Below are 21,603 nucleotides of genomic sequence, written 5' to 3' on the forward strand. Positions count from 1 at the left end.
GGGGTGTGTTTGGTTGGGTTTTTGTACTTAGCCAAATAGCTAGTGCTAACTCTCTTATGTGAAAGTGAAATTAAAAGAAGATTAGAAGATTTTTTTTACTTTGTAGCTGTCTGCAGGATATCAGCAAATGACTGCTAATTTCACTGCCAGTGCCAGAGTGAAATGGCTTGTTAGTGCCTATGCGTTAAGTTGTTGTGACAGTAAATAGATCCCCAGTCAGGAGTAAGTGGAGCAGACTTTTCACTCTGGGGTACTGCTCACTGTGGTGGTTTAAAGCAATCACATTTGTCTGAGGCTCTTTTCTAAAAGTAATGGTATATGTGGCTGACTTGGTATTTTTGTCTGCAAACTCAATTATAAATACTCAGCCTTTGCTTATGATGGGCCTTGCTTTCATAAAATGAGGTTTCTTATCTTGAGAGGTTCTCCCCGCAAGCCTTTTCCACATCTTTAAATGTGCAGAAGACCTCTGGCTAATATGAATAATCCCGCTGTGCGCTGACATCTGTATTCACAAAGCAAGGCAAAGAGCTGACCCTCCGCAAGCCTGTACACAATACTAATCCCTAAGGGTCACACTCCCTAAATTTGTCCCCTCTGTGCTGCCTCTAATAGGCCTGGGCTAGTTTGGAAAGCTGCAGATAAGGGAAATAATTGAAAGTGCAGGGCTTTGGGAGTGTTAGCAGCGTGTTTGTGTGCGGGGTTTGCGATGGAAGCAAACAGGGAAGTGGGAACAGGAATGATGACGCGCTTCCCCTTGCTGAATAGAGGCTGTGGGGACACCCGGGGGTGCATGTCTGTACTCCCCCCCGCCCCCCCCAGGTCTTCTTGACAGATTTTGCACATTCATCATTCCATATATATTCCCCTGTGAGAACACAAACTCGCTGCACCAAAAGACCCAGATCTCTGGCGTGAGAGGCAAGAGCATCTCTGCGGACATCAAGGCGTTAGTGACAGTGCACACGAGGGGGGCCCCTTTACACATGTTACCCCAGGGGAAAGCTCCCTACCCAATGTTTGATGTCAAGACTTATGTGAGGCGGAGAGAGAAGAAGCCATGGTGAACTGGAACATCCTGTGAGAACGGAGGTGTGTAATGTGCGATAAGTAGGTGGTGTAAAAATTTCTGATCTGGCCTTGATCACGTAGCATGTCTGTCTTGGATTTCCCTTGGCAGCATTATCAGTCCGGCTGATGCCTTTTATCCAAGGTGGCTCACGACTCGCCGCGGCTTCACTTATCAGAACGCAAACATGAGGACTACTTCAAACTGGGCTGTGACACCACCACCTGGGATCACAAACGGAAATCAGGTACAAGTGCTTTCAGTGTCGGGGTGGTAAGTCGAAGCGAATTTTCCACAAAAATAGCATAGGTATACGGAGCAAGCTGCCCTGCCATGGTATTGAAGCTGCTGCTTTGGACTCCTTCAAAGAAATTGCTTTGATGAGACTCGTGAATCAATACACAACTGAGCTGCCAGATGACCAGACTCTAATGAATAAAATATATCTATATAAATTCCTGCTGTGGTGATTATGGATTTTAAAGATGTGCTTGGTAGATATGAGTACCTTGACTGCTGTAGTTTTCTGCACTTGAAATGGAATAATCTGAGACAGCTTTATATTTTTTGTTTGCTTGTTTATATATCAGCGCTCAAATAAAAACATTCATACACATCATGCACTCCTTCATACACAAACTAGCCAAAGGCTACCTTGTAGTATTTTGTAGTTTTATAGTCCTGGGCCAGGTGGACTACATACCTAACAGAGCAAAACATGAGAAAAAAGACAAGCTGGCAGACAAAAAATGTCAAGACATAAAAGTGATGGTGCCAATACAGAATGCTAATACACTGCCTAGTTAAGACTAAAATCATGTAGAGATTAATATAATGAGAAAGGGTGACAACTATCAGTGTTGTCTAATTGCAGAGAGAGGGGTGGGCCTCCATTCTAAAAAGGACAGGAAATAGGACACACAACAGCTGAACCCGGGCTTATCTTCCTCAGGCCCGCCCTGTGGAGGCAGCATTTCCTCGTCTGCTCCCCGTCCCTCGCCGGTGATGTGTGAGCGTGCTTGTCCAGCGGGCCGCCGCCCTCCCCATTACCGCGGCCCTCTAATGAGGATCAGTGTTGTTTTAAACATGAAACCGCCATCCCTGGCGGGAAGAATCAATACAGCCCATTACCTTGCTCTCTAATGACGCGCCCGTTCTCCACACTATACTGTTTCACACCATTTCGCAGCATCCGATATTGGATGTGAAGAGGTTATGAAATATCGAATCCTGGGACACTACCCCGGCCACCAATTACCCTGTGAAAAATGGCCTGGGCGTGGCCTGCTGGTGTGGGGAAACATTCTACCGCTCGTCCCCACCTGGGACAGGACAAGCTGCAGGCGAGTGACAGTCACTTTCTAGAACAGACATCTGGTGTAACTCTCAACTTTGGTAGACATGAACTGTTGATATTTCATGGAATTTTCATGCATTTTGGTAGGACTGGTACCAAAATCCTACATCAATACACTAGCAACCTAACAGCAGGGTGCAGCTCCGGCACAGCATGTTTTTTTGACAATCCATTCTGCAAGTTCAGATTTTTTCTCTCTCTCTTGTGCCATACTCACTAAAGAAACCTGATTCACTGCATCACTCTAAAAAAAATAAAATAAATGAATGTATCTGGGTCTACATGGTGGGCCCTGGATCAGTGTTGTCCCAAAACACATTGTTGTTTGGGTGATAGAGAACTGGTTTACTGCATCCTGGATAAATGATACTCAGCTGACACTGTGAATGCCTCTAACCCTCTCGCATCTCCTCCCCTGTTTGCAGGAGCTGACCTGTGACAAGAACAGCTATGAGCAGTGAAGGGACCTGAACACTGACCTGTTACTATTGGCCTTTTTTGTGCATTAACAACCCTCTAGCCACAAAGTTCTCACATCCAAACTTATCACTCTTTGTTAGAGTCACTGGTTGACTCATATTAATGACTAACAGACATATAACACGTCTTTTGATTACAGGAATTTACCTAGATCACGGTTTGCAGGGGGTAAGAGAATATTTTGTTGTTCACTTTTTTTTCTATTCAGCCTTACTTCTTTTTCCTCAGTTCTTTTTTATTCCCTCCATGGAGATATTGCACTACAGTGCGCTATACCAAATGAAAGCAAATAAAAGCTCTGATAGGTTTTGTGTCAGAATGATGACTCGTTTGACTAAACAACAACACCAGTTCTTCAGATATTCAGGTCATTCATGTGACCTCATGCGAGGTCTATGGATTAAGAGTCTAAGTGTGACTTTTGCATTGCCTACTTGAGGTATTGTAGACCTGGGTCTTTTAGTACCACTGAAAAGCAGATTTATGATTTATCCTATCATTTATCAAATATATCACCTCTGGCGTTTCTCCATTTGTATGATATGAAACCTTTTTAGAGTCATATTCAGCGATAATAAGCCTCTTTTCCTAAAACAGACCCATAATAACTAATCAATGAATGATTTGCATATGTATTAATGATTATACAACGATTTGTATAAACAGCCTTAAGATGTTTTAAGTATAATTATTGCATCTATATACTTACGATTAATACGCTTTTAATACGTGTCGTTTCTAATCTGTAATCTTTGTATTCGTGTTAACTATAAATCTGCTATAATTCTGGATAAGGCTACATAAATGTCACCACTAGTAATAATACCAATACTAATAAATAAGAAGGAAATTTTAAAATATAACAGTGCATGGGCCAGTAAACTAAAATTGGCTAATATACGCCGCCTAGTGGCCGATATCCAGAGTTTCAGTAAGTCTTGCAGTCATTCTGAGCGACACTGAAAGACTGATGGAGAGGGAGATGGAGAGAGGGGAGGGAGAGAAGGAAGGGAGGGGGTGACAGAAAGATTGTGATTTTTCTTTCGTTTCCTGGCCTCTTTCTTATTTAATTGGTCCTCGGGGAACTGGGGCGAGTCCTCTGTAGGCAGGACCCGTTTGCAGCTGCATGGCTTTAATTGGCTGTCTCCACCGGCGGAATCACACCAGCAGTATTCGACCAAAAAAAAAAACAATTAAAAACCAGGAACGCACATTCTCTCCCTGTCCCTCTCTCTGACTCAAGTCAATCGTCCGCACGCCTCTCTTGTCACAACTGCAGAACGCACTAACTTGTGAGCGTGAGCGCGTCCGACTACAGACTTGGAACAGCGGAGAAACGAGCTCTGGCTTTGGCAACCTGTTCATCGGGAAGCGCATCCTTGTCGTCCTCGTCCTGTCACGGTCTATAGCAGACGATATCTTTCTCAGTCTGCGCACACGGTACTACTGAAAAAACGAACTGGGAGCTGACGGACAGGACACCAAAAAGAAGTGCAATTTAATCGAGAGGACAAAACTCGAATTTCTACAACGAATGGTCTAATGTTAGTTCTGCAGTCGGGCTCTGATTTAGACATGCATTCTCGGGAGATACTATGATTAAAACTGTAAAAATAATTAGCCGTAAACTACGTTTTGTTTTTGACAGGATTCAGAGTCGAAAAGAAGGAGAGCGATCTGGGGCTGCTTGGCAATGAGGACGCCGCTTTTGTGGAACTGAGGAGCGGCTGCGAAGATTCCGCTCTAACGGCTCAGGCTTCAAAAGTTCTGTGGTCTTTTTGTCCGGGTTTCAGCCGCGGACGCCGTGGATTATTGAAACAGAGCGGTTTTCTGTGGAAATTCGAGTTAACATAATATTTTTTGGGAGCAATCGATAACTACGACTGAGACAGGATAAGTAAAGGATACTCATATCCCATTCTCTCTGTGCGGTGCTTTTGAGGGGGACTTTTCCAGGAATTACACAGCTCCATCGAAATAGTGAGCGCCGAGGGTGTACGGACTACCAGCATCTGGATTGACATCAGCGGAGGTGTTCTGCAGCACACCCCAAGGAGTAAGGTAAACCACTGCCGAAAGCTTGTCCTCTCAAATTTTTGAATCTATTTAAAGGCAACAATAAATTTTTAAATACTATGAGGAAAAATAAGCAGATTTTTGTGCTATTGAAGAAATGAACAGATCTCTGCTGATGGTCAGAAACTGGAAATGAATAACCGTAAACTTTAATTACAGACTAAATAATAAATAATACAAGGTTATTCGGAAACAACAACAGAACCTCTTGCACTATGTCAGTATAGAAAGTCCCATGACACACCTGGCTAAACTCTTAACAGAAGCAGCCTACTTCCCCGTTGCTTATCACCGATTAATCATGCAATTAGCATCAGTGGCAGCAAGATGAGGTTCACGAGAACCTCGGCCCTTCCGATTCTACGGTCTCTGTAAACTTTGGATGTTTGCCCAGATACTACCCTCTGGGTACCCAATATAGTATAAGACGTTTCATGTAAAGTTTATAAATATAAAGTTTAGCGAATTCAAACCAAGCGCCGTGGACGAGTTATCCCCAAGCGCCAAGTTCCCAGAAAGAGTAGGGAAAGGTTTAGAGTCGCGCGTGCAGCCCAGACACGACAAGGTATCGCAGGTAACGCTCAGAGGAATATAATGATGTTTAATGTTCATCCAAGAAAAACACAATGGTACTTTTACTGAAAAGGAACATGACCGATGACACAAAATGTTTTATAACCGTGTCATAAACGTTTTAATTAATTTGTAGCGTGATTTTGTTTGTCACATTTTACTGTACAACATCATGCACATCAAACTGAACTCTTGTTTGTTTAGCGAATTAACCTAATTTTTATGGTGATATGAATATGAATATGAATAGTCGAGCTGTTGCTTGTTTTCACAGGGGTACTTTTCACCTTTGTTGTAGCCTACACTTTGTTACGCGGATTTCATAAAACATAAACATTTGCATTCTCGTAGAACGCGACGCGTTTTTATGTCCCACACCAATATTTTTCGCCTCCTGACATCCCTTTCGGTAATTCTGTAACCGTAGTACCTTTACCTGTCAGTCAGCAATCTCGTGAACAACCGGTAATTACTTAGATCCTGTCAATCACAGGAGCAGTACAACTGTACAGTCCTGCAATCCTTTGATAATCCAAGGTTGCCAAATGCATTAGAGCTATCTGAAGCGGTTGCTCCCTATACTCTCAGATTAATACGAGTGAAAACAGTTAATCAGAAAATAACATTCTCCGTTTAATCTGCGGAAGAATGAAGCAGTACTTCGCAGCAGACTAAATATCTCTCTAAACATCGTGCACATGTCCAGTTAGTATCTTCTCCATCGACACGACGATCTGCTTGTTCCCTAACCGCGAAGCAGCGCACATTCGGAGGTGGCAGTTGGTCTCCGCGCTCCTAGCGTCCGCTGAAACATTCGTGCGGACTGAGAACGCCTCTCTTCTCGTTTGGATTTACAGGTTATGACGGATCTGAGCTGAAGATGGAGCTTTTCTGGATTTTATTATTTTCTGTCATCCACCCGTATGCGCGAGGGCAAGGAGTTTACGGTAAGGGATTTTGAAAATTAACCGAAGTGTCTGGCTGTCCGCCTGAGCATGCTTTGTCAAGATCACACGGGTGGATGAAAGTGTGTTTAAATCAGACGAATGCGCATATGCAAACTTGTATATGGAATTCGTCGTATTTGATGCCGTTTCATAGTTATCTAAACCCGCAGATTATGAATAAATGAATACAATTTTTAGTCTGTTGACTCCAATTATGTTGTACAACTTAATACTGCACCGTTAGGGGAAATATTAACACGACTTTGGAACAGTTGCATTTTCATGCAGCTACTACTAGGATAACAATATTCATCAAGAACATGACGAGCTGTGTCTCTCCTTTATATGCTTATTTCCACAAACCGACTTCTTATTCGCAGCGCCTTAGTTTTTTTTTTTTTTTTTCCCAGAACTTCTCTTTGGCCTTTCGGTAGAGCTGAAGTTAGCTACGCATCCCTAGCCTCTTGTTCACATGCTTTCTCCTCTCTGCGTCTTCTTTCAGCAGTTTACCGCCAGAATATCACGTCAGTCCCTTATTTTTCTGTATTGTGTTTCTGTGACACACAAATGGAATTTGGCTATCGCATTAATAAAGTTTGATAGGGATGTATTCAAAAACTCATGTATGCTGCCAATGTGAAAAGAAATCATCTGAGTTGCTAAGAGCAATGTGTTGTGGTTTTGTTCACGCAGGTAGTTTCTGAGCAGATTCCACCTAGGCATGTAAGGAATTATGTGATTTTTTCAGTGTCACTTCGGGCAGACCTTTTTTTTTAATGAACTCCAACTTAAAGAGACTAACATTCTCTGGGCCCAAATCATTTCACTTTTCAGAAAGAGATGCCGACCTGACATATACAGCGACTTTCTACTGGCGTGGGTATTATCAATGTTTTTAAGGGGTTAACTCATGTCATTCCACTCATTTATCAGCTTTAAACGTTAGCCACCAGTACTATCTGCCAGAGGTAGTAGTTTTTCGTACAGCCCAAAAATTTACCTTTCACAAAGGACTACCAACACATGCCACATATGCTGATTTTGTGGTCACACAGGCATTTTAGTTTAAGGGGTTAATCCATGTCGGGCTAGCTGTTAAAATATCCATTTCAGAAGTAGCCATAGTGACTTCTTCTGGCCGATAACATCGGTGCCTTGAAGCGTGAGCTAATAACAAACTAGTCTTGTTATTAGCTTCCTTAAATACATTGAAAATGCCTTTAGAACAATACGAAATAAGCATAGGTGCCAAGCTTGTATTTGACAGGTAAAATAATGTCAGGTCTGTAAAAAATAACTACCCCTATTACAGAATGTCAGTCTCTTCAAGTGGGAGTTGATAAAAACGCTTGCTTGACCACAAGAGATCACATGTACCAAAATGGTATTTGCGCAGAACCGACCTGCGTGAACACACCCACAATAAGGTGCCCCTCACATATAAAAACGCAACAATTTTATTGCAGTCGGCTTCATATCGCTGATCAATCTTAGGTTTTGAATCAACAGTTATTTCCTATGCAATACCCAGTTTCCATTTGTATATCACAGAAAACAAAGCGGAGAATACACAAACAAAACGTGACGTTGCGGCGTGAAATTGCTGAATAAAAACACTTCGAGAAGAAAGCATCTGATAATGAAGTTGCAAATACGAAACCAACCGAATGAGACACTGTGAATAAGAAGCCAATAATAATAATAATAATAATAATCATCATCATCATAATAATAAGCGTCCATAAGTACATTTCACGATGACTTCACCTCAGCGAAACTGACAGCTCTACTTTCGCACTGTTCAGAGATGAGCGTGCCGCTCAGTACCTCCCTGTCACTCAGCTGTACTAGGCGGGGAGCCTGGCAGAACGGAGGCACAATTTTATTTTAATTAGGGAGTACAATGCTTTTTATTCGAGTTATTCGTATGCAAATTCATTAAACACGATGAGCCTATAGGGTAGATGCGAATTACATCGTTACAGTATTAACCTTTTGCAACCCGCTACTCCATAGCATTTTACTGCGCTGTCAAGCACAGCAACAAATGAACAGATAACTTAATGAATAGCTGACTTAAAGTGAATGAGACTATCAATGTTCAGACAGGGGAGGAACGACAGAGTGCTTGTGATGAGACTAAACCACTTACACCACTACAATTAGGCTATTACTGCTCTACAATTATGATAAACCATACATTGATGAAATCATCACATTAATTCAAAGAGTAGCTTGCTGTTGTAATTTGGCAATTTAAAAATTCTAGGCTAATTCATGACCCCACCAGGGAGAGCAGATAATAACAAAGCTTTCCAAAAGGTGGGAAAAGCACCATTTCTGTTAATCGATAAGATTATTTTTGTGTGTAGCCATGCGACATGATTTGCATACACATTATGGGTTTTAACTGGCCAAGGTATTACCAGCAGGAAGACAGCTGCTGAAAACGTTTCTGGTGTAGGTCTCATAGGACGTGTTTCATTTTGTATTTGGGACCACGAATCGAGATGTCCGTAGTAGTGGTCTTGAAAACATGCCAACTCGCACAATCGTACCCAAACGACAAGTATTCCCCACCTCTCCCCTGATTCCACCACACCCAAAGGGGAAAAGAAAGTGAGAAGTGAACACTCAACATTAGCCAATGAAAACACAAACATGTTTAATCAGTTCTCTGTCCGCTGACGTGGGAAGAAAAATTACTGTAAAATGAATGAACCGATTTTGTGTGTGTGTGTTTTTTTTAACAGTTCATCCAGACTTGTGGTAGAGTACATTAAGTGATTTCAGGATAGATCTATGTTGGAAAAGTAAAGCAAAAAGGGAAAGAAATACAAATACAGAGAAAAAAAAAAACAAAAAACTTTAAAATGAAAAATTCTACTCATTTGCTTTGTCAAAAGCTGTATTGGGCCACACAGCAAGCTTGGGTAAAATAATACTCAGTGCGGTAGGCATTTATTATTATCATTATTTACAGATTTATTTCATGTTGTGACCAGTGTTGCATCTCTGTCGGGGATTATTCCCGTCACATTGCAGTGATGAGTAGTCTCGACTCATAATATGGATGAAGGCTTTGTCGCTCTGCGTCGCCCTGATGTCCGCTTCAGCCGCACAGAGGAGGGTTGTGGGTACATGCAGGCGAGCACATTCGTCCAATCAAACTCATAGCTGTCTATGGAGCGCGAGCAGCAGGGAAATCCAAAGGCAACAAAAAGTAAATATGTCACTTTGAACGGCTTCCTCATACCGCCTGGCACAGCCAATAAAGGGAGAGTGAGATGTATCAAATTTCACTAAAAAGGTGGCAGACATCTTCATGGTGAAAATGAGAAAGAAAAATATTTTCCGTTTTTTGGAAAAAAAAACCTGATTTTTTATTTGATTGAAGTACTGAGTATTTTCTGTGATTTGTTATTCTCCAGCTTTGATATGTCCTCTTAGACAGCTAGAATTGAAAAAGTTCTCTTTTGCAACTGCTTCCTATAAACGGCTGTAAGACCTGCCACTGTTCACCATGACCGCTCTGGAGGGCTTGTTTTTTCTGGAACAGCTGTCAGTTACACAAATGCGGTTTCAAAAAGTGGCAACAGTGGGTGAAACAATGTGTGAAGTATTGCTGATGAGAACAGGGGAGAAGCTGATTAGCTCTGTTTGAGAATAGAAATGAGCAATGCCGTTAAAGTACATATATTTCCTTATTTGTTTCCCTTTTGCACCCATTGGCCCATTTGTTTGGTTCTGTGACTCACTACCACCAGCTCTCTATAGACAGAAGTGCTTCTCTGTGAGCCCTCTCTGTAGACTCTGTGCACACAGAGTTTTCCAGAAACAGAAAAATCACATACTGACCACTAGGGTATACTGAGGGAGCTTAGACACTCGCAGCGGGGACAAGACAGTGAGCAGTCATCTGCTGGCATTATGGTAAACAATCGCAATGGCAAATGTTGGAGTGAACAACCATTTTACAATTCTAGTAGATTGGAGTATGTGCATGTGATTGAGCTGGCTAGTCAGATGATAAATCAGATTACTCCATACTTTAATTTAGTGATATTTCTCCAAAATAAGTTCTTTACCCTTCTCATTTTCATCAGCAACTTGTCAATTATCTTTTTTGTTTCCTTGATGTACCTTTATGTATGATGAAACCTGGTCCGTAGGACTCAGACTGCGTTCAGTACGAATGGTTTAACCACTGAGCTACTCAGCAGCCGTCTGTCATCCTTTCAAAGGACATTTGGTACCTCTCTCATTCCCATGATTGGCTGTCACTGAGATAGGTGCACATTTAAGTGCAGAAAGCTCTGCACCTCAATGCTTCCAGCACTTCATAGACAATAGAAAGTGATATACATTGCTGTATTGCTGCTTGCCTATGTAAACCCTGTTATAAATAGCAGAGACATTGTAGGTGATGAGGTATGGATGCTCTGCATATGTGAGATGGTGTGTAGACATTTATTTGCAGACCGCCTCTGGTTAAATGTAGCGATGAAGAAATCAGGGGTGGCGTAAATCAGTATAATAGCTGCCGTGTTTATTTTGATTATATTACATTGATTTCACTTGATTATTTTAAGTACCTAACTAATTATCCACCTACTTAGATATTCCAGATGTCATACAATTATGAAAACAGCAAGCTGGCTCCCTAACGTGATAGGAATTTTAGTGCTGTAATTTTAAACTAGAATAATGTCATTTCTGAGTACATCATGCAGGTCAGGACACATACACAGAGTGATGAGGTTTTCCTCCATCTTTTTTGTGTCCTTTGCCCCACTGTCATCTGATTGACCCTGTACACAGCTTTGGCTTTGGTGCATGGTGAGCCTGGTATTTATTCCACCACCTCAGCTCCATTGAAAGACATTTACCAGGCGAATAGCGCCTACAATGCCCCCCCCCCCCCCCCCCCGTGTCTATTGCTGGACACTGTGGGATCAGTGTGTCAGCTCACTGCAGATATGTGAGGTATATTTTATGGATCTGTCATTGTGCTAACGATGCAGAGGACAACCCCTGATGATTTAAAAAGCAACAACTTTTGTAGCTAAACTTTAAAAACAACTGAAGGTGGAGCTTAAGCTTTTCTTCTTAATTTAATCTAAATGTTGACACAGACTAGGAATGGTTCATATACAATTCCTTGTATATGTAACACACGCATGCAGCAATTGCATGTTTTCTTGTCCATCTTGTACATCGCCTTTTCTGCTTCATTTCCCTTGAGTAGTATAGTGCTGTTTGTTTAATCTCAGAGAGAATGTTAGCTGTCTCTAATCAATGTTTGTACACTGTACACAGCTGCTCACCATGTTTTTTAATCTTATATATGTCATTGACACAGCTTGTTGAGCATACACAGCAACACTGTAGTGATGGGTAACAGAAATCATAGCCTCTTTAACAAACATAGCTGAGAGACGGGTCCGATACCCCGAATTTTGTACTGTAGGTCCGGGATCTTGTTGCACACTTGTTTCGCAGTGGCAGAAGAACAAATGGCAAATCCTTTGTTGGGAAAAAGCGCCAATCCAGTTGGCACGCTGGGTGGATGTGTAGTGTAAAGTGGCATTCATTACTTTCTCCCCATGGGACTGGTGGAACTCATTATCGGGCGAACAGATGTAACTCACAGGCAATGCGATCACAGGGAATCGTTTCCGGACGGGGTTCACAGCGGAGGCAGCGTGCAGGATGGCGTGCACAGCCGCCGAATGAGGGCACTTCCACAGAGTCAAGGTGGGAATCGAGGTCCCACGCAGTGTAACGACCGAAAGGAAATGACCAGCGCCCGGCTGACTTGGCAAGGGTTCAGACAAGTTGGCCTCTTTTTTTTTTTTTTTTTTTTTATTAAAGTCTGAGACATAAGATAAACACTGATGAATGAGGATAATCATATAGGTTTAAATGTTGTTGGGGGGAAACAAAGTCAGCTGAATTTTTTTTATTATTATTTTTTTTTCCACACTTCTTAAAGGGGCCAGTAAAGGTAGCTTTCCACTTCAGACCATGGTAGCAGTTGCTCTTTATCTCAGTAGTTTTTGTTGGTTTTTTTGTTATTTCTCTTGCCTCTGAGTTTATTTTGGATGCTGAATATTGCCCTTTTTTAATAAGCATTCATAATTTATTTGTGGCTGTGAGGCAGTGGATAGAGAGAGAGAGTGGAGCTGCCTGAGCTGGTAATGAAAATCTTGTGGTGCTCTCTAGCTCCCCACCCTCTGTTCTCTCTCACTCACTGTTAACCTACATGCCTGGTATTTACACGCCAAAGCACTTTTAATACTCATTATTTATATTAAAGAGTATGTATCTGTATTAGCGTAATCAATGCTCCCACTATGAGAAGTACACCACATTAGGTTTCACCTGGGGGGCTGTGGGTTGATGGTTTTCCTTCCCGTTGGCCATGGGACTGCTGTCAGACATCTTCTGAGTCTTCAGAGAAATCCAGGTAATCTAGGAGAAAACAGTAAATTACCTGAGACTGACAAAATGTGATAGCAACGTCTTGTGAGTAGTGGTTGACAGTCCCTTTACCCTCCATATTCCATAGTGTCTGTATTTTCAGCTCTAGCAGATTTCAGTCCCTCACAGTGATGTCTACATCTGCCCCTACCCAAATACCTGGGTAATCAAACACACACACACACACACACACAGACACACACACACGCACAGACACACACTGTCTCTCTCTGATGAGCACACACACTTACACACACATGCGCAGACACTCACACACACACACACACACACACACACACAGACACACACTGTCTCTCTCTGATGAGCACACACACTTACACACACATGCGCAGACACTCACACACACACACACACACACACACACATAGACACACACTCGCTCTCTGATGAGCACACACACATACACGTACACACACACATGTGCACACACTCACACACAGACACACACACACACACACACATACCAGTTTTCTTAATAAAAATCCCACAATGCATTTTCTCACACATCAGTGTCAGGATTGTTCACTGACCTTTTCATTTTCATTATGTTTAATTAAAGTCCATGGAATTTAATTAAGTGGCATGGACATTTTGGCAGAACAGGGAAAAGTGGAGTAGGACACATCCTTTCACAACTTTCACACCTCTGATAATTAAGGATCAGACACCAGCGTAGCACATTGTTCTTTTTTTGGAGTGAGGAGCATTTTATTTCTTCATGGCTTTTCTTCCCCTTTATGCATCCTTATTTTGGAATTGCCAATTGCATTCAGGAGCGCTGAAGTGAGACGAACACAATGCTACGATACACTTGCCAGCGACAATTTTTCACACTACAAGTCACACAGCACACTATAGCGGAGTGGGCGCTCGTTAGAGGATATTTGGAGAATACTCCCCTACTCTGCTCATAGGAGCAAGTTATGGACACCCGACAAATCGCAGGTTACGTGTGAGCGGTGAGACAGGGAAACCGTGCCTGAGCTACCCGCCTCTATCCCTGGTGGAATAAAGTAAATTTGTTCTGCCTCTGTGTAGAATCCAGGCCGTTGTCAGCAAATGACATGGCTGGTTTTGGGCCATATGACACAGCTCCAAGTGAACACCTTGTCAACTGAGCCACTTGGGACCCTGAGTGAGTGTTTTCATGAGCTTTTTTCCATTGAGCGACAGCTCATATTTGATCAAGAGAAAGCTAATTTACATTTTGCGTTGAATTACCTCTTTGTCTGCCAAGAGTGTGAGGATTTTTCTAAAAGACCACTATTTTAAATGGTGCACTCATGCACCAATTGCAGTGCCTGAGTGGAGCAGAACCTCCTTTGGCTGTGCTAGAAGCAGTGCCTGAAGGCCTCGCCAGGAGCTCAGCTCACACCAGGGTTATTTATTTTGCTGGACACCTCAACCAAATGGAATGAACCAGAAAAACACAGGTGATGAAAGGTTATATTGCCTACCCTGTGCTCGGCAAGTACATTTTATTTCAGTTGTGATATCTTTTTAGTGCCGCTTTGTTGTTGCCGGGTTAAACAGTGGTTCAGGTTACCATGTCTTCTCTGCAGACCGTTCCTTCACGTTCACTGTTTCTCTCCGTCTCTCTCTCTTTTTCTCTCTCCTTCCCCTTTTCATTTAGATCCCTGGCCATCTCTCTGTCTGTTCTCTGCCTGCATGGCTCTTTTTTTCCCTTCATTTACATCCTAGCCCCTCGTCTCTCACTTCCTCTGGCCCATAGCTCAGTCTCCCCTTCTGTTTCTGACTCAGCTCCTCTGTTTCTCCCACGGTCCTCTCTCGGTCTCCTGCTCCTCTCCCCCAGCTCCATGCCCTGTTTTTATGGCACCGCTATATGGCTGTGTAAAGGTATACTGAAATCCTATTAACCTCTGGGTCAAAGTGAAAGGATGCGGTTGGCTGGAGTTTATTTTGGTTTGAGTGCATGGCTGAGGGCTGTGGGCAACGTGGTGCTGGGTGTCAGCGCACAGGGTGATTTCCCCAAGTTGCTACAAATCATTTTGTGTTTCTGAACTGAATGTAACTTCTGTGCAGTGAGGGGAGGAAGGAGGTCGAGTGATTTTGCATGTGTTTATGTGGGTGTGTGTATGTACATGTGTGTGTGGGTGTGTGTGTGTGTGGGGGGGGGGGGGGGGGGGGGGGTGTATGAGTTGGAGATCCAGAAGGGAAATTACTGTCAATTTTTCAGCTGCTCAAAAAAGAGTAAGGCACACTCCATGGGAGAGAGTGAAGCCACTTGGAGAAAACAGACACATAACCCTCAGATTAGAGCTGTCAAAAGTTTCTCCTTTCAAGTCAGCCAGTGTTATTAGTGACTGTACCTTCAGAACATTCCAAGTCCAAGGGGCAAAATAACAAAGAGCTCTCAGTGTGAACAGTTGGTGTGCTATAACTTATACATGAGTGCTACACAACAGCATGAGGAACTGTGAGGCTATGGTTGACATCAGAAGCCTCCCATTTCATCACACTCTAGCTCTCTCTTTCTGTCTCACATTCACTATCTTCCTCTCTCTGTAATTCACTTCAGTTCAATTCAATTCAGTTCAGTTCAATTCAATTCTATTCAATTCAGTTCATTTCAGTTCAGTTCAGTTCAGTTCAGTTCAGTTCAATTCAGTTCAATTCAGTTCAGTTCAGTTTATGCTGTTGGCATGACCATTTACAATACAGTTTTGCCAAAGAAACAATTTAGCAAACATGAACATAAATGTAAAACACACAAATCAACCATCCATAGCACAACAAATCACACATACCCACATATCTCATCTACTATCTTGCTCTTTCTCTCTTTCACTTTCTCTGTCTGTCTGTCTCTGTTTCTGTATCTCTCTCTTTCTCTCCCTGAGTGGACAGCAGACGTGCCTCAGGCAACTTGCCTTATTGAAGGGTGACTGGCACCAGTGCCATGCTGCCTGGATCATATTAAAGACACACAGACCTGCTCCTGCAGCTCCATCAATGCATTAAACTCAGAGCACAGGAGGTAAAGCCTGAGATGGATTAAAGTTGCTGAGGAACTGGAGTCCCAATGAGTGGACCTGGAGAGGCATCGCATCACAACACCACTTAACCAGCACCCCTCTTTGCACTTAAAATCTCTAAGCCTGGGGTGTCAGCCCAGTTGCCTGAGGGTTGCAGTGTGCGCTCATTCTTTTTCCAACCTCATTATTAATTACTCTCTTCACCAAATTATTGATATGTTTTAATATATGAAATAGAGACAAGATTTCATTATAAGCTTACATTATGCTCCTCTTGTTCTATGTAAAAATATTAACGTATAAGTATACTGTGTTCTTTCTGAGTGTGGAAATTAATTGAATGATTAGATGAATTAAGCCTCTGGCTAACTGCATGCAATAAGAAGCAGAATATTCTGTGGAAGCCCAGCAGGAACTAGGTGCTAGTCCTTTCAAGTCTGTGAATGTGAACAGAACTGGCATACTCTGTAGTAGGTATGAATTAATTGTGTCATACATCACACGCATCTCCTAGATGGAAATTGTGGTCATTGTAGATATTATAAAGTTATATAACCACACAAAGTAAAGGACCCTGCATTCAGTCTTTTGCAGGGAAACCATTGGTGCCTCTGTACCTCCAAGTAGGAGTCCATGTCCTCCACAAAATGTTTTTCTGTGCTTTCCTTCCTACAGCACAAAAGTTCATGTTCACTTGTTGAGCATCAAGTGGATTTTTTTTAGCTTCTTCCTGTGCCACGTTATGGAAATCCTTGCATTGATGTAGGGAAGCAGCAGCATTTTTTATGCCGAATTTTGAAGGCGGTGAAAGAGTTCCAGGCCCCCATGTTTATGTTGCTCCCTGGTTCTCTGCTGTTGTGAGGCAGATATTTATGTGTGGTTTCTCTAAGTACTAATTCCTTCCAGGTCCTAGGTCCTAAGTCCTATGGTGGGGGGCGTACAAGCCACTTAACAGGGAGGCTTTTTGCAGTCCTCACTCACCTTAGGTATTCCTTGGTGCTCCATGCCATGCTGATGGAAACGGGTCATTATGATTAGCCTAAAGTGCCCTTAATTCATGTTTGCAGCAGCAGGACTGGTGGGGAGAAATAGACTTCTTTTAAAGTTACCTGAAAGAAACTAGGTGCTTTTTATTAAAGGTTATGGTTACCTTCACGTGATCTCGAGGGTTCAATAAAAATCACTGTGAGGGTTCAATAAAATAAATCTTCAAAGCTCTCATGTGCTTTTTCATGGTAAGAACCATAGGGGCTGTGAGAGTTTTTAAATCAGAATCCTGGTGTTTTTTAGAGTGTGGTATCCCGTACGATGGAGTGCAGTGGGTTGCGACCCCTGTGACTGGCTCTGTGTCTGCCTCCATGCCTGCGTGTGGGAGTTTCTAAGCACTGCAGGTAACCGTCTGCTCAGGGCCTGCATTTCTCACCTGTCACAGAGCCTCATCCCACCCCTGCCTGTGCTGGTCGTTGCTACAGAAACAGCAATAAGCTCTGGAGCTCGTGGGCACTCATTTAGCTTTGAAAACCACAGACGGATGTTGTTGTTTCAGCTTGTACACCATCGGAGAGGCAAGTGTTAGGCTTCGCCAGTTTTCTCTGGGAGTAGCGCTGGACTGGCAGGGTGCTCTGCCTGTCTGCAGCCAGAACTTTGAAAGCACCGAGAGCTCACCTTGGAAAGCGTACCTCTGTATGCACAGTTAATAATTAAGCGCTTAGCTTGTCTGGTTGTTTTTCTTCTGCCGTCGAACATTTGTAAATTTAAAGTGGGTCTGTCTGTGTGGGTGTGTGTCCATGTGTTTGTGTCAGTGTGCATGTTTGTGTTTGTCTGATCTGTAGATATGAAGAAGCAGCAGAAAAAAAACTGAGGAGAGAGAGGTTAGAGAGTGAAACCCTGGGAATGGGAATGAAACAGCAACACACTAAAACCTGGACCTGTCTCAGGCCATTCCCCTTGTCCACTCCACACTTATCCTCCTTCAGTACTGGCAGTCCTTTAGTCATTTCTGCAGACATGAGACTATAGTTAACAAGGCCTAAGCTCACAGATTCAGAATGTCAGTCACACGGTGAGCTTGTGTGGTTGACAGCCAGGGTCAGAGAGTGTGTGTGCGTGAGCGAGTCTTCAGAGCGATGCCTTTTATGCAGATTTGAAAGCTCATGCACAAGGAGAGATGAGGCCAGACTACGGCTTGCATCGCCAGAGCTCCCTGGCCTTTTTCGGGGGCTCTCCGCATGGCTCCGCGCTGCCTCGTTTGTGCCTCGTCTCAGGGATGAAAGAGGGCCATCTCCTCTTCTCTCTTCCTCAGCTGTCTCTCCCTCTGCCATCTCTCCCCTCTTATCTCTCCACGTCGTTCCTTCTCGCCCTCTCTCGCTTCCAGCACACTGCAGTGTAAACACAACCTGTTCTGAAGGTGTGTGAATAATTGATACCACCCTGTCACTCCTTTTGCGGAACTGGGGCGCATGCGAGGTGGGGAAGGGGGACACACGCGGCACGGCTTTAGGTGCAGTGCACTATTGGCACCTCAGATGTATGGCCTTATTACGCCACGCTTATAATTTGTCTGGAAATAGAGTGGAAACAGCAAAAAAAGTTTTGGTGAATCTTTCAACGGATTTAAAGGTTTAAATGTCCCTGAACAACCTTATGTGTTTGCCTGTTAGGGGACTTTAACAGCCTGTATGTTTCTTCAAGTCAGTAGACTTGTTTACGTCATATCCACATTTCCTGGCAGCTATAATTTTGAATTTTGTTTCCCAGAACAAGAACAATCCCTGAAGGAATCATGACCCTCTTGGGAAACACTTTGTTAACCCTCATGGGAAACACTATATTAACCACAGTGTGCTAACCAATGTTGACATACAATGTGCAGGAAATGAAAGTATGTTGAAATCCAAGGAGTCATTTGCTAGCTGGATGCAGAAATCACTTTGTCCCTGTCTCTGGTCAGTCCCTAGCAGGGCCAGCTTGGTTCACCTATGGGATAGGAGCAATTGACATGGAGACGGATGGAGATTGTGTCAAAAGCAATTGTCCATTGTCAGAGATTCCAACACGCATATACAGACAGCCACACATTGACATATACATCCTGACTGAAAAGTAAAGGGAAAGCAATGCTCCGTGAGCCCCAAAATGAGTGGAGATTATAGCAATTTATTGCTGACCCTCAGATTTGATTTGGGTCTTTTGATTGGTTTAAACAAGTTGGTGAGATGCAGCACCCAGTAGCTCTGCCCGTTATGGGGTTCACAAAGCCTTCCTCTCCAATCACTAATTCAGACAATGGGGCAATGCAGTCTCTGTGTGTCATAAATCAAGTGACATGACGCTCCCTGCCATACGGTTAGTTAGAGACACTCTTCTCCGAGGGGTAGCCATAGAAGTCCCAGTGCAGGGCGGATTGACCCACTTTTGGAGCAGACCCGGTTCATGGAGCAGCGAAGCCATACATCCTCAATACCTTCAAGGTAACAAGCTGTAAATCAGACGGTGACTCTTCTGTTGAAATTGTCTAGGTACACTCTGTATAAATTTTTCGTTCCAATTTTTATGGCTATTTGTGTGCAGCATTAGTAGTGCAGATCAGTCCACACACAGATTCAAAATCATGGGTAACGATTAGCATCAGCAGTGCCATCTCAGTGTTACAGCACACTACAAACTTCCACCTATCTGTTAAATAGAAACCCTACCCCTCATGGCCCTGTTCACGTTTTCGCTGTCTTTGTGTTGACTGAGCCATTGACCCACTCTTAGCCGAAAGCATGTGTACGACTCCTGCTTGTTACCGGCGAAGTCAACGAACACGCAGGTGGCTGTGATTTATTCAGCCTTGAGGATGATCGCTCTCTCTCTGTGCCTGAATCATCTCTACACAAGCACTTTTCCCCATGCCATTAATCAATGCGGGGCTCTCCATTGATTAACTATTGTTGTCTGCATTTTTTGATGAATTAATGTAGATTAATTCCAGTTACACACCAATCACTTGTGAGGTGTAAATATTCTGCACCTGCACCTGGCTGTAAAATGAGCCCACAGGGTGTAAAACTGAACTTGATGAAGCTGTTGTCCAATCGGAGGCTGTGCTATGCTCTCTCCCTCTTTGTCTTGTTGGTGCGGCTGTAGAGCTCATAGACTGGGTGCTGCATTCCAGACCACTCCCTCAGCCCTCTAAATCCCTGAAGGAACATGGGTATATAACATATCTGATTGGACAGTGAAACAATTGCGTCCAGGGAGTGATTCAGTCACATGCCTCTGTCCCAATCCAAGGTGTTGCAAAGGGGATCTGAGAGTGGGCAAGGGCCTTTGATAGCCTCTTCATTTCAGTGTGACTGTCAAGGTGCAGATGGTGTTTAACATATAGCCTGTTTAGAGGAGTTATTTAAAAACTGAGTGGAGGATTATGGGTAATCCATCAGAGCGATTCCAAAGGAGTTGAAACATTTACTGTTGCCACATTTACTGCACTTTAATTAACCATCTATGGTCAGTTCAATCACCTCAACTCCACCAGGTTGCTGCTGTCAAAGTGCAACGCCTTAATAAGACAGAACATCTGTTTTCTGTTTAGAGGAGGCAGAAGATCTACAATACCCGCCCCCCCACCACCATTTCCTTCTTGCGTTTCCATAGCGAGCAGGCCGCTATCTGGGCTCCCCTGTGATCCTGATAACCAGCGCAGCTCCACTCTGTAGGGGCCAAACTCATTCCAAATGACTTTCATTTTTAATAGGGCACTTTGCATCTGATAAAGAACTATTTCAGTTTATAATTAGCTGCGCCAGCGATCGCTCTCACTCACCCTCAGCTCTTTTTTTGTCCCAGAGTAAAAATCACAGTTTCACCGGCAGATTAACTTGGCTCCAGTACTGGTGGTTTTTTCCATGTTGAGTTCACACTTGGAGAGCTCTTTGTGTGATACATGTTTCTAACTGCTGTTTCTAAACAGAGCTGGGGAGGCCACAAGCTGTGGATTCCGTGACTTGATTCCTCTTTGTCTTCTCCCTGCATGCAACTGGGCTCATTAATGAATAATGAGGCCATTACCACCACACAAACTGGTGAATTGACTTTTTGAAGCCGTTTTGTTGATGTGCTCATTTCCTATTCTTTACCTGGGCTTGCGGCTGGTTAGACACTTGTTTGTGAGAGAAGTGTTTTGCTCGGAATGTTGGCAGTGCTATAGCGACCATGGATTTATCTTGTGCTCTCACAGTAGTTTCCATGTCAGGTTGTCTGAAATGTCTATTGCGTATGACAGCCTAATCACACAATGAGCTACCATCACAGAGTAAAATGAACAAAGACATATTACAGCATCAAGCCTGTGTATGAGAGACTGCGCTTATTGTTCCTGTATGTGATGCGCGTCTGTGTATGTGTGTGTCTGTGTGTGCGTATCTGTGTGCGTTTGTGTTTGTCTCTGTGTGCTGTGTGTATGTGAGTGTGTGTAAGAGAGAGAGAGACAGACTGTTTCTTCTTTGGTGTGTGTGACAGTGCTGTAGTCCTGGCAGGCAGCAGGGAGTGACCCAGCACAGGGCTTCACTGATCCTCAGCCTGTGATGTCGGGACGTGTCAGACAGAGTGCTCACA

At 43.3% G+C, this 21,603-nt stretch overlaps 1 protein-coding gene across 1 annotated transcript in view; it reads left to right on the top strand.

Annotated features, from left to right (window-relative positions):
* Positions 1 to 4,684: 4,684 nt before the first annotated feature.
* The window catches only part of LOC118787531 (MAM domain-containing glycosylphosphatidylinositol anchor protein 1), a 122,244-nt gene continuing 105,325 nt past the window's right edge, over positions 4,685 to 21,603 (top strand). The window contains exons 1-2 of the mRNA XM_036543122.1: positions 4,685 to 4,967; positions 6,413 to 6,502. Coding sequence (XP_036399015.1) covers positions 6,436 to 6,502 — 67 coding nt within the window. The 5' untranslated portion in view covers positions 4,685 to 4,967; positions 6,413 to 6,435. The remainder of the gene's footprint in view (positions 4,968 to 6,412; positions 6,503 to 21,603) is intronic.

Source organism: Megalops cyprinoides, chromosome 12 (assembly GCF_013368585.1).
Source record: "Megalops cyprinoides isolate fMegCyp1 chromosome 12, fMegCyp1.pri, whole genome shotgun sequence".
NCBI lineage: Eukaryota > Metazoa > Chordata > Actinopteri > Elopiformes > Megalopidae > Megalops > Megalops cyprinoides.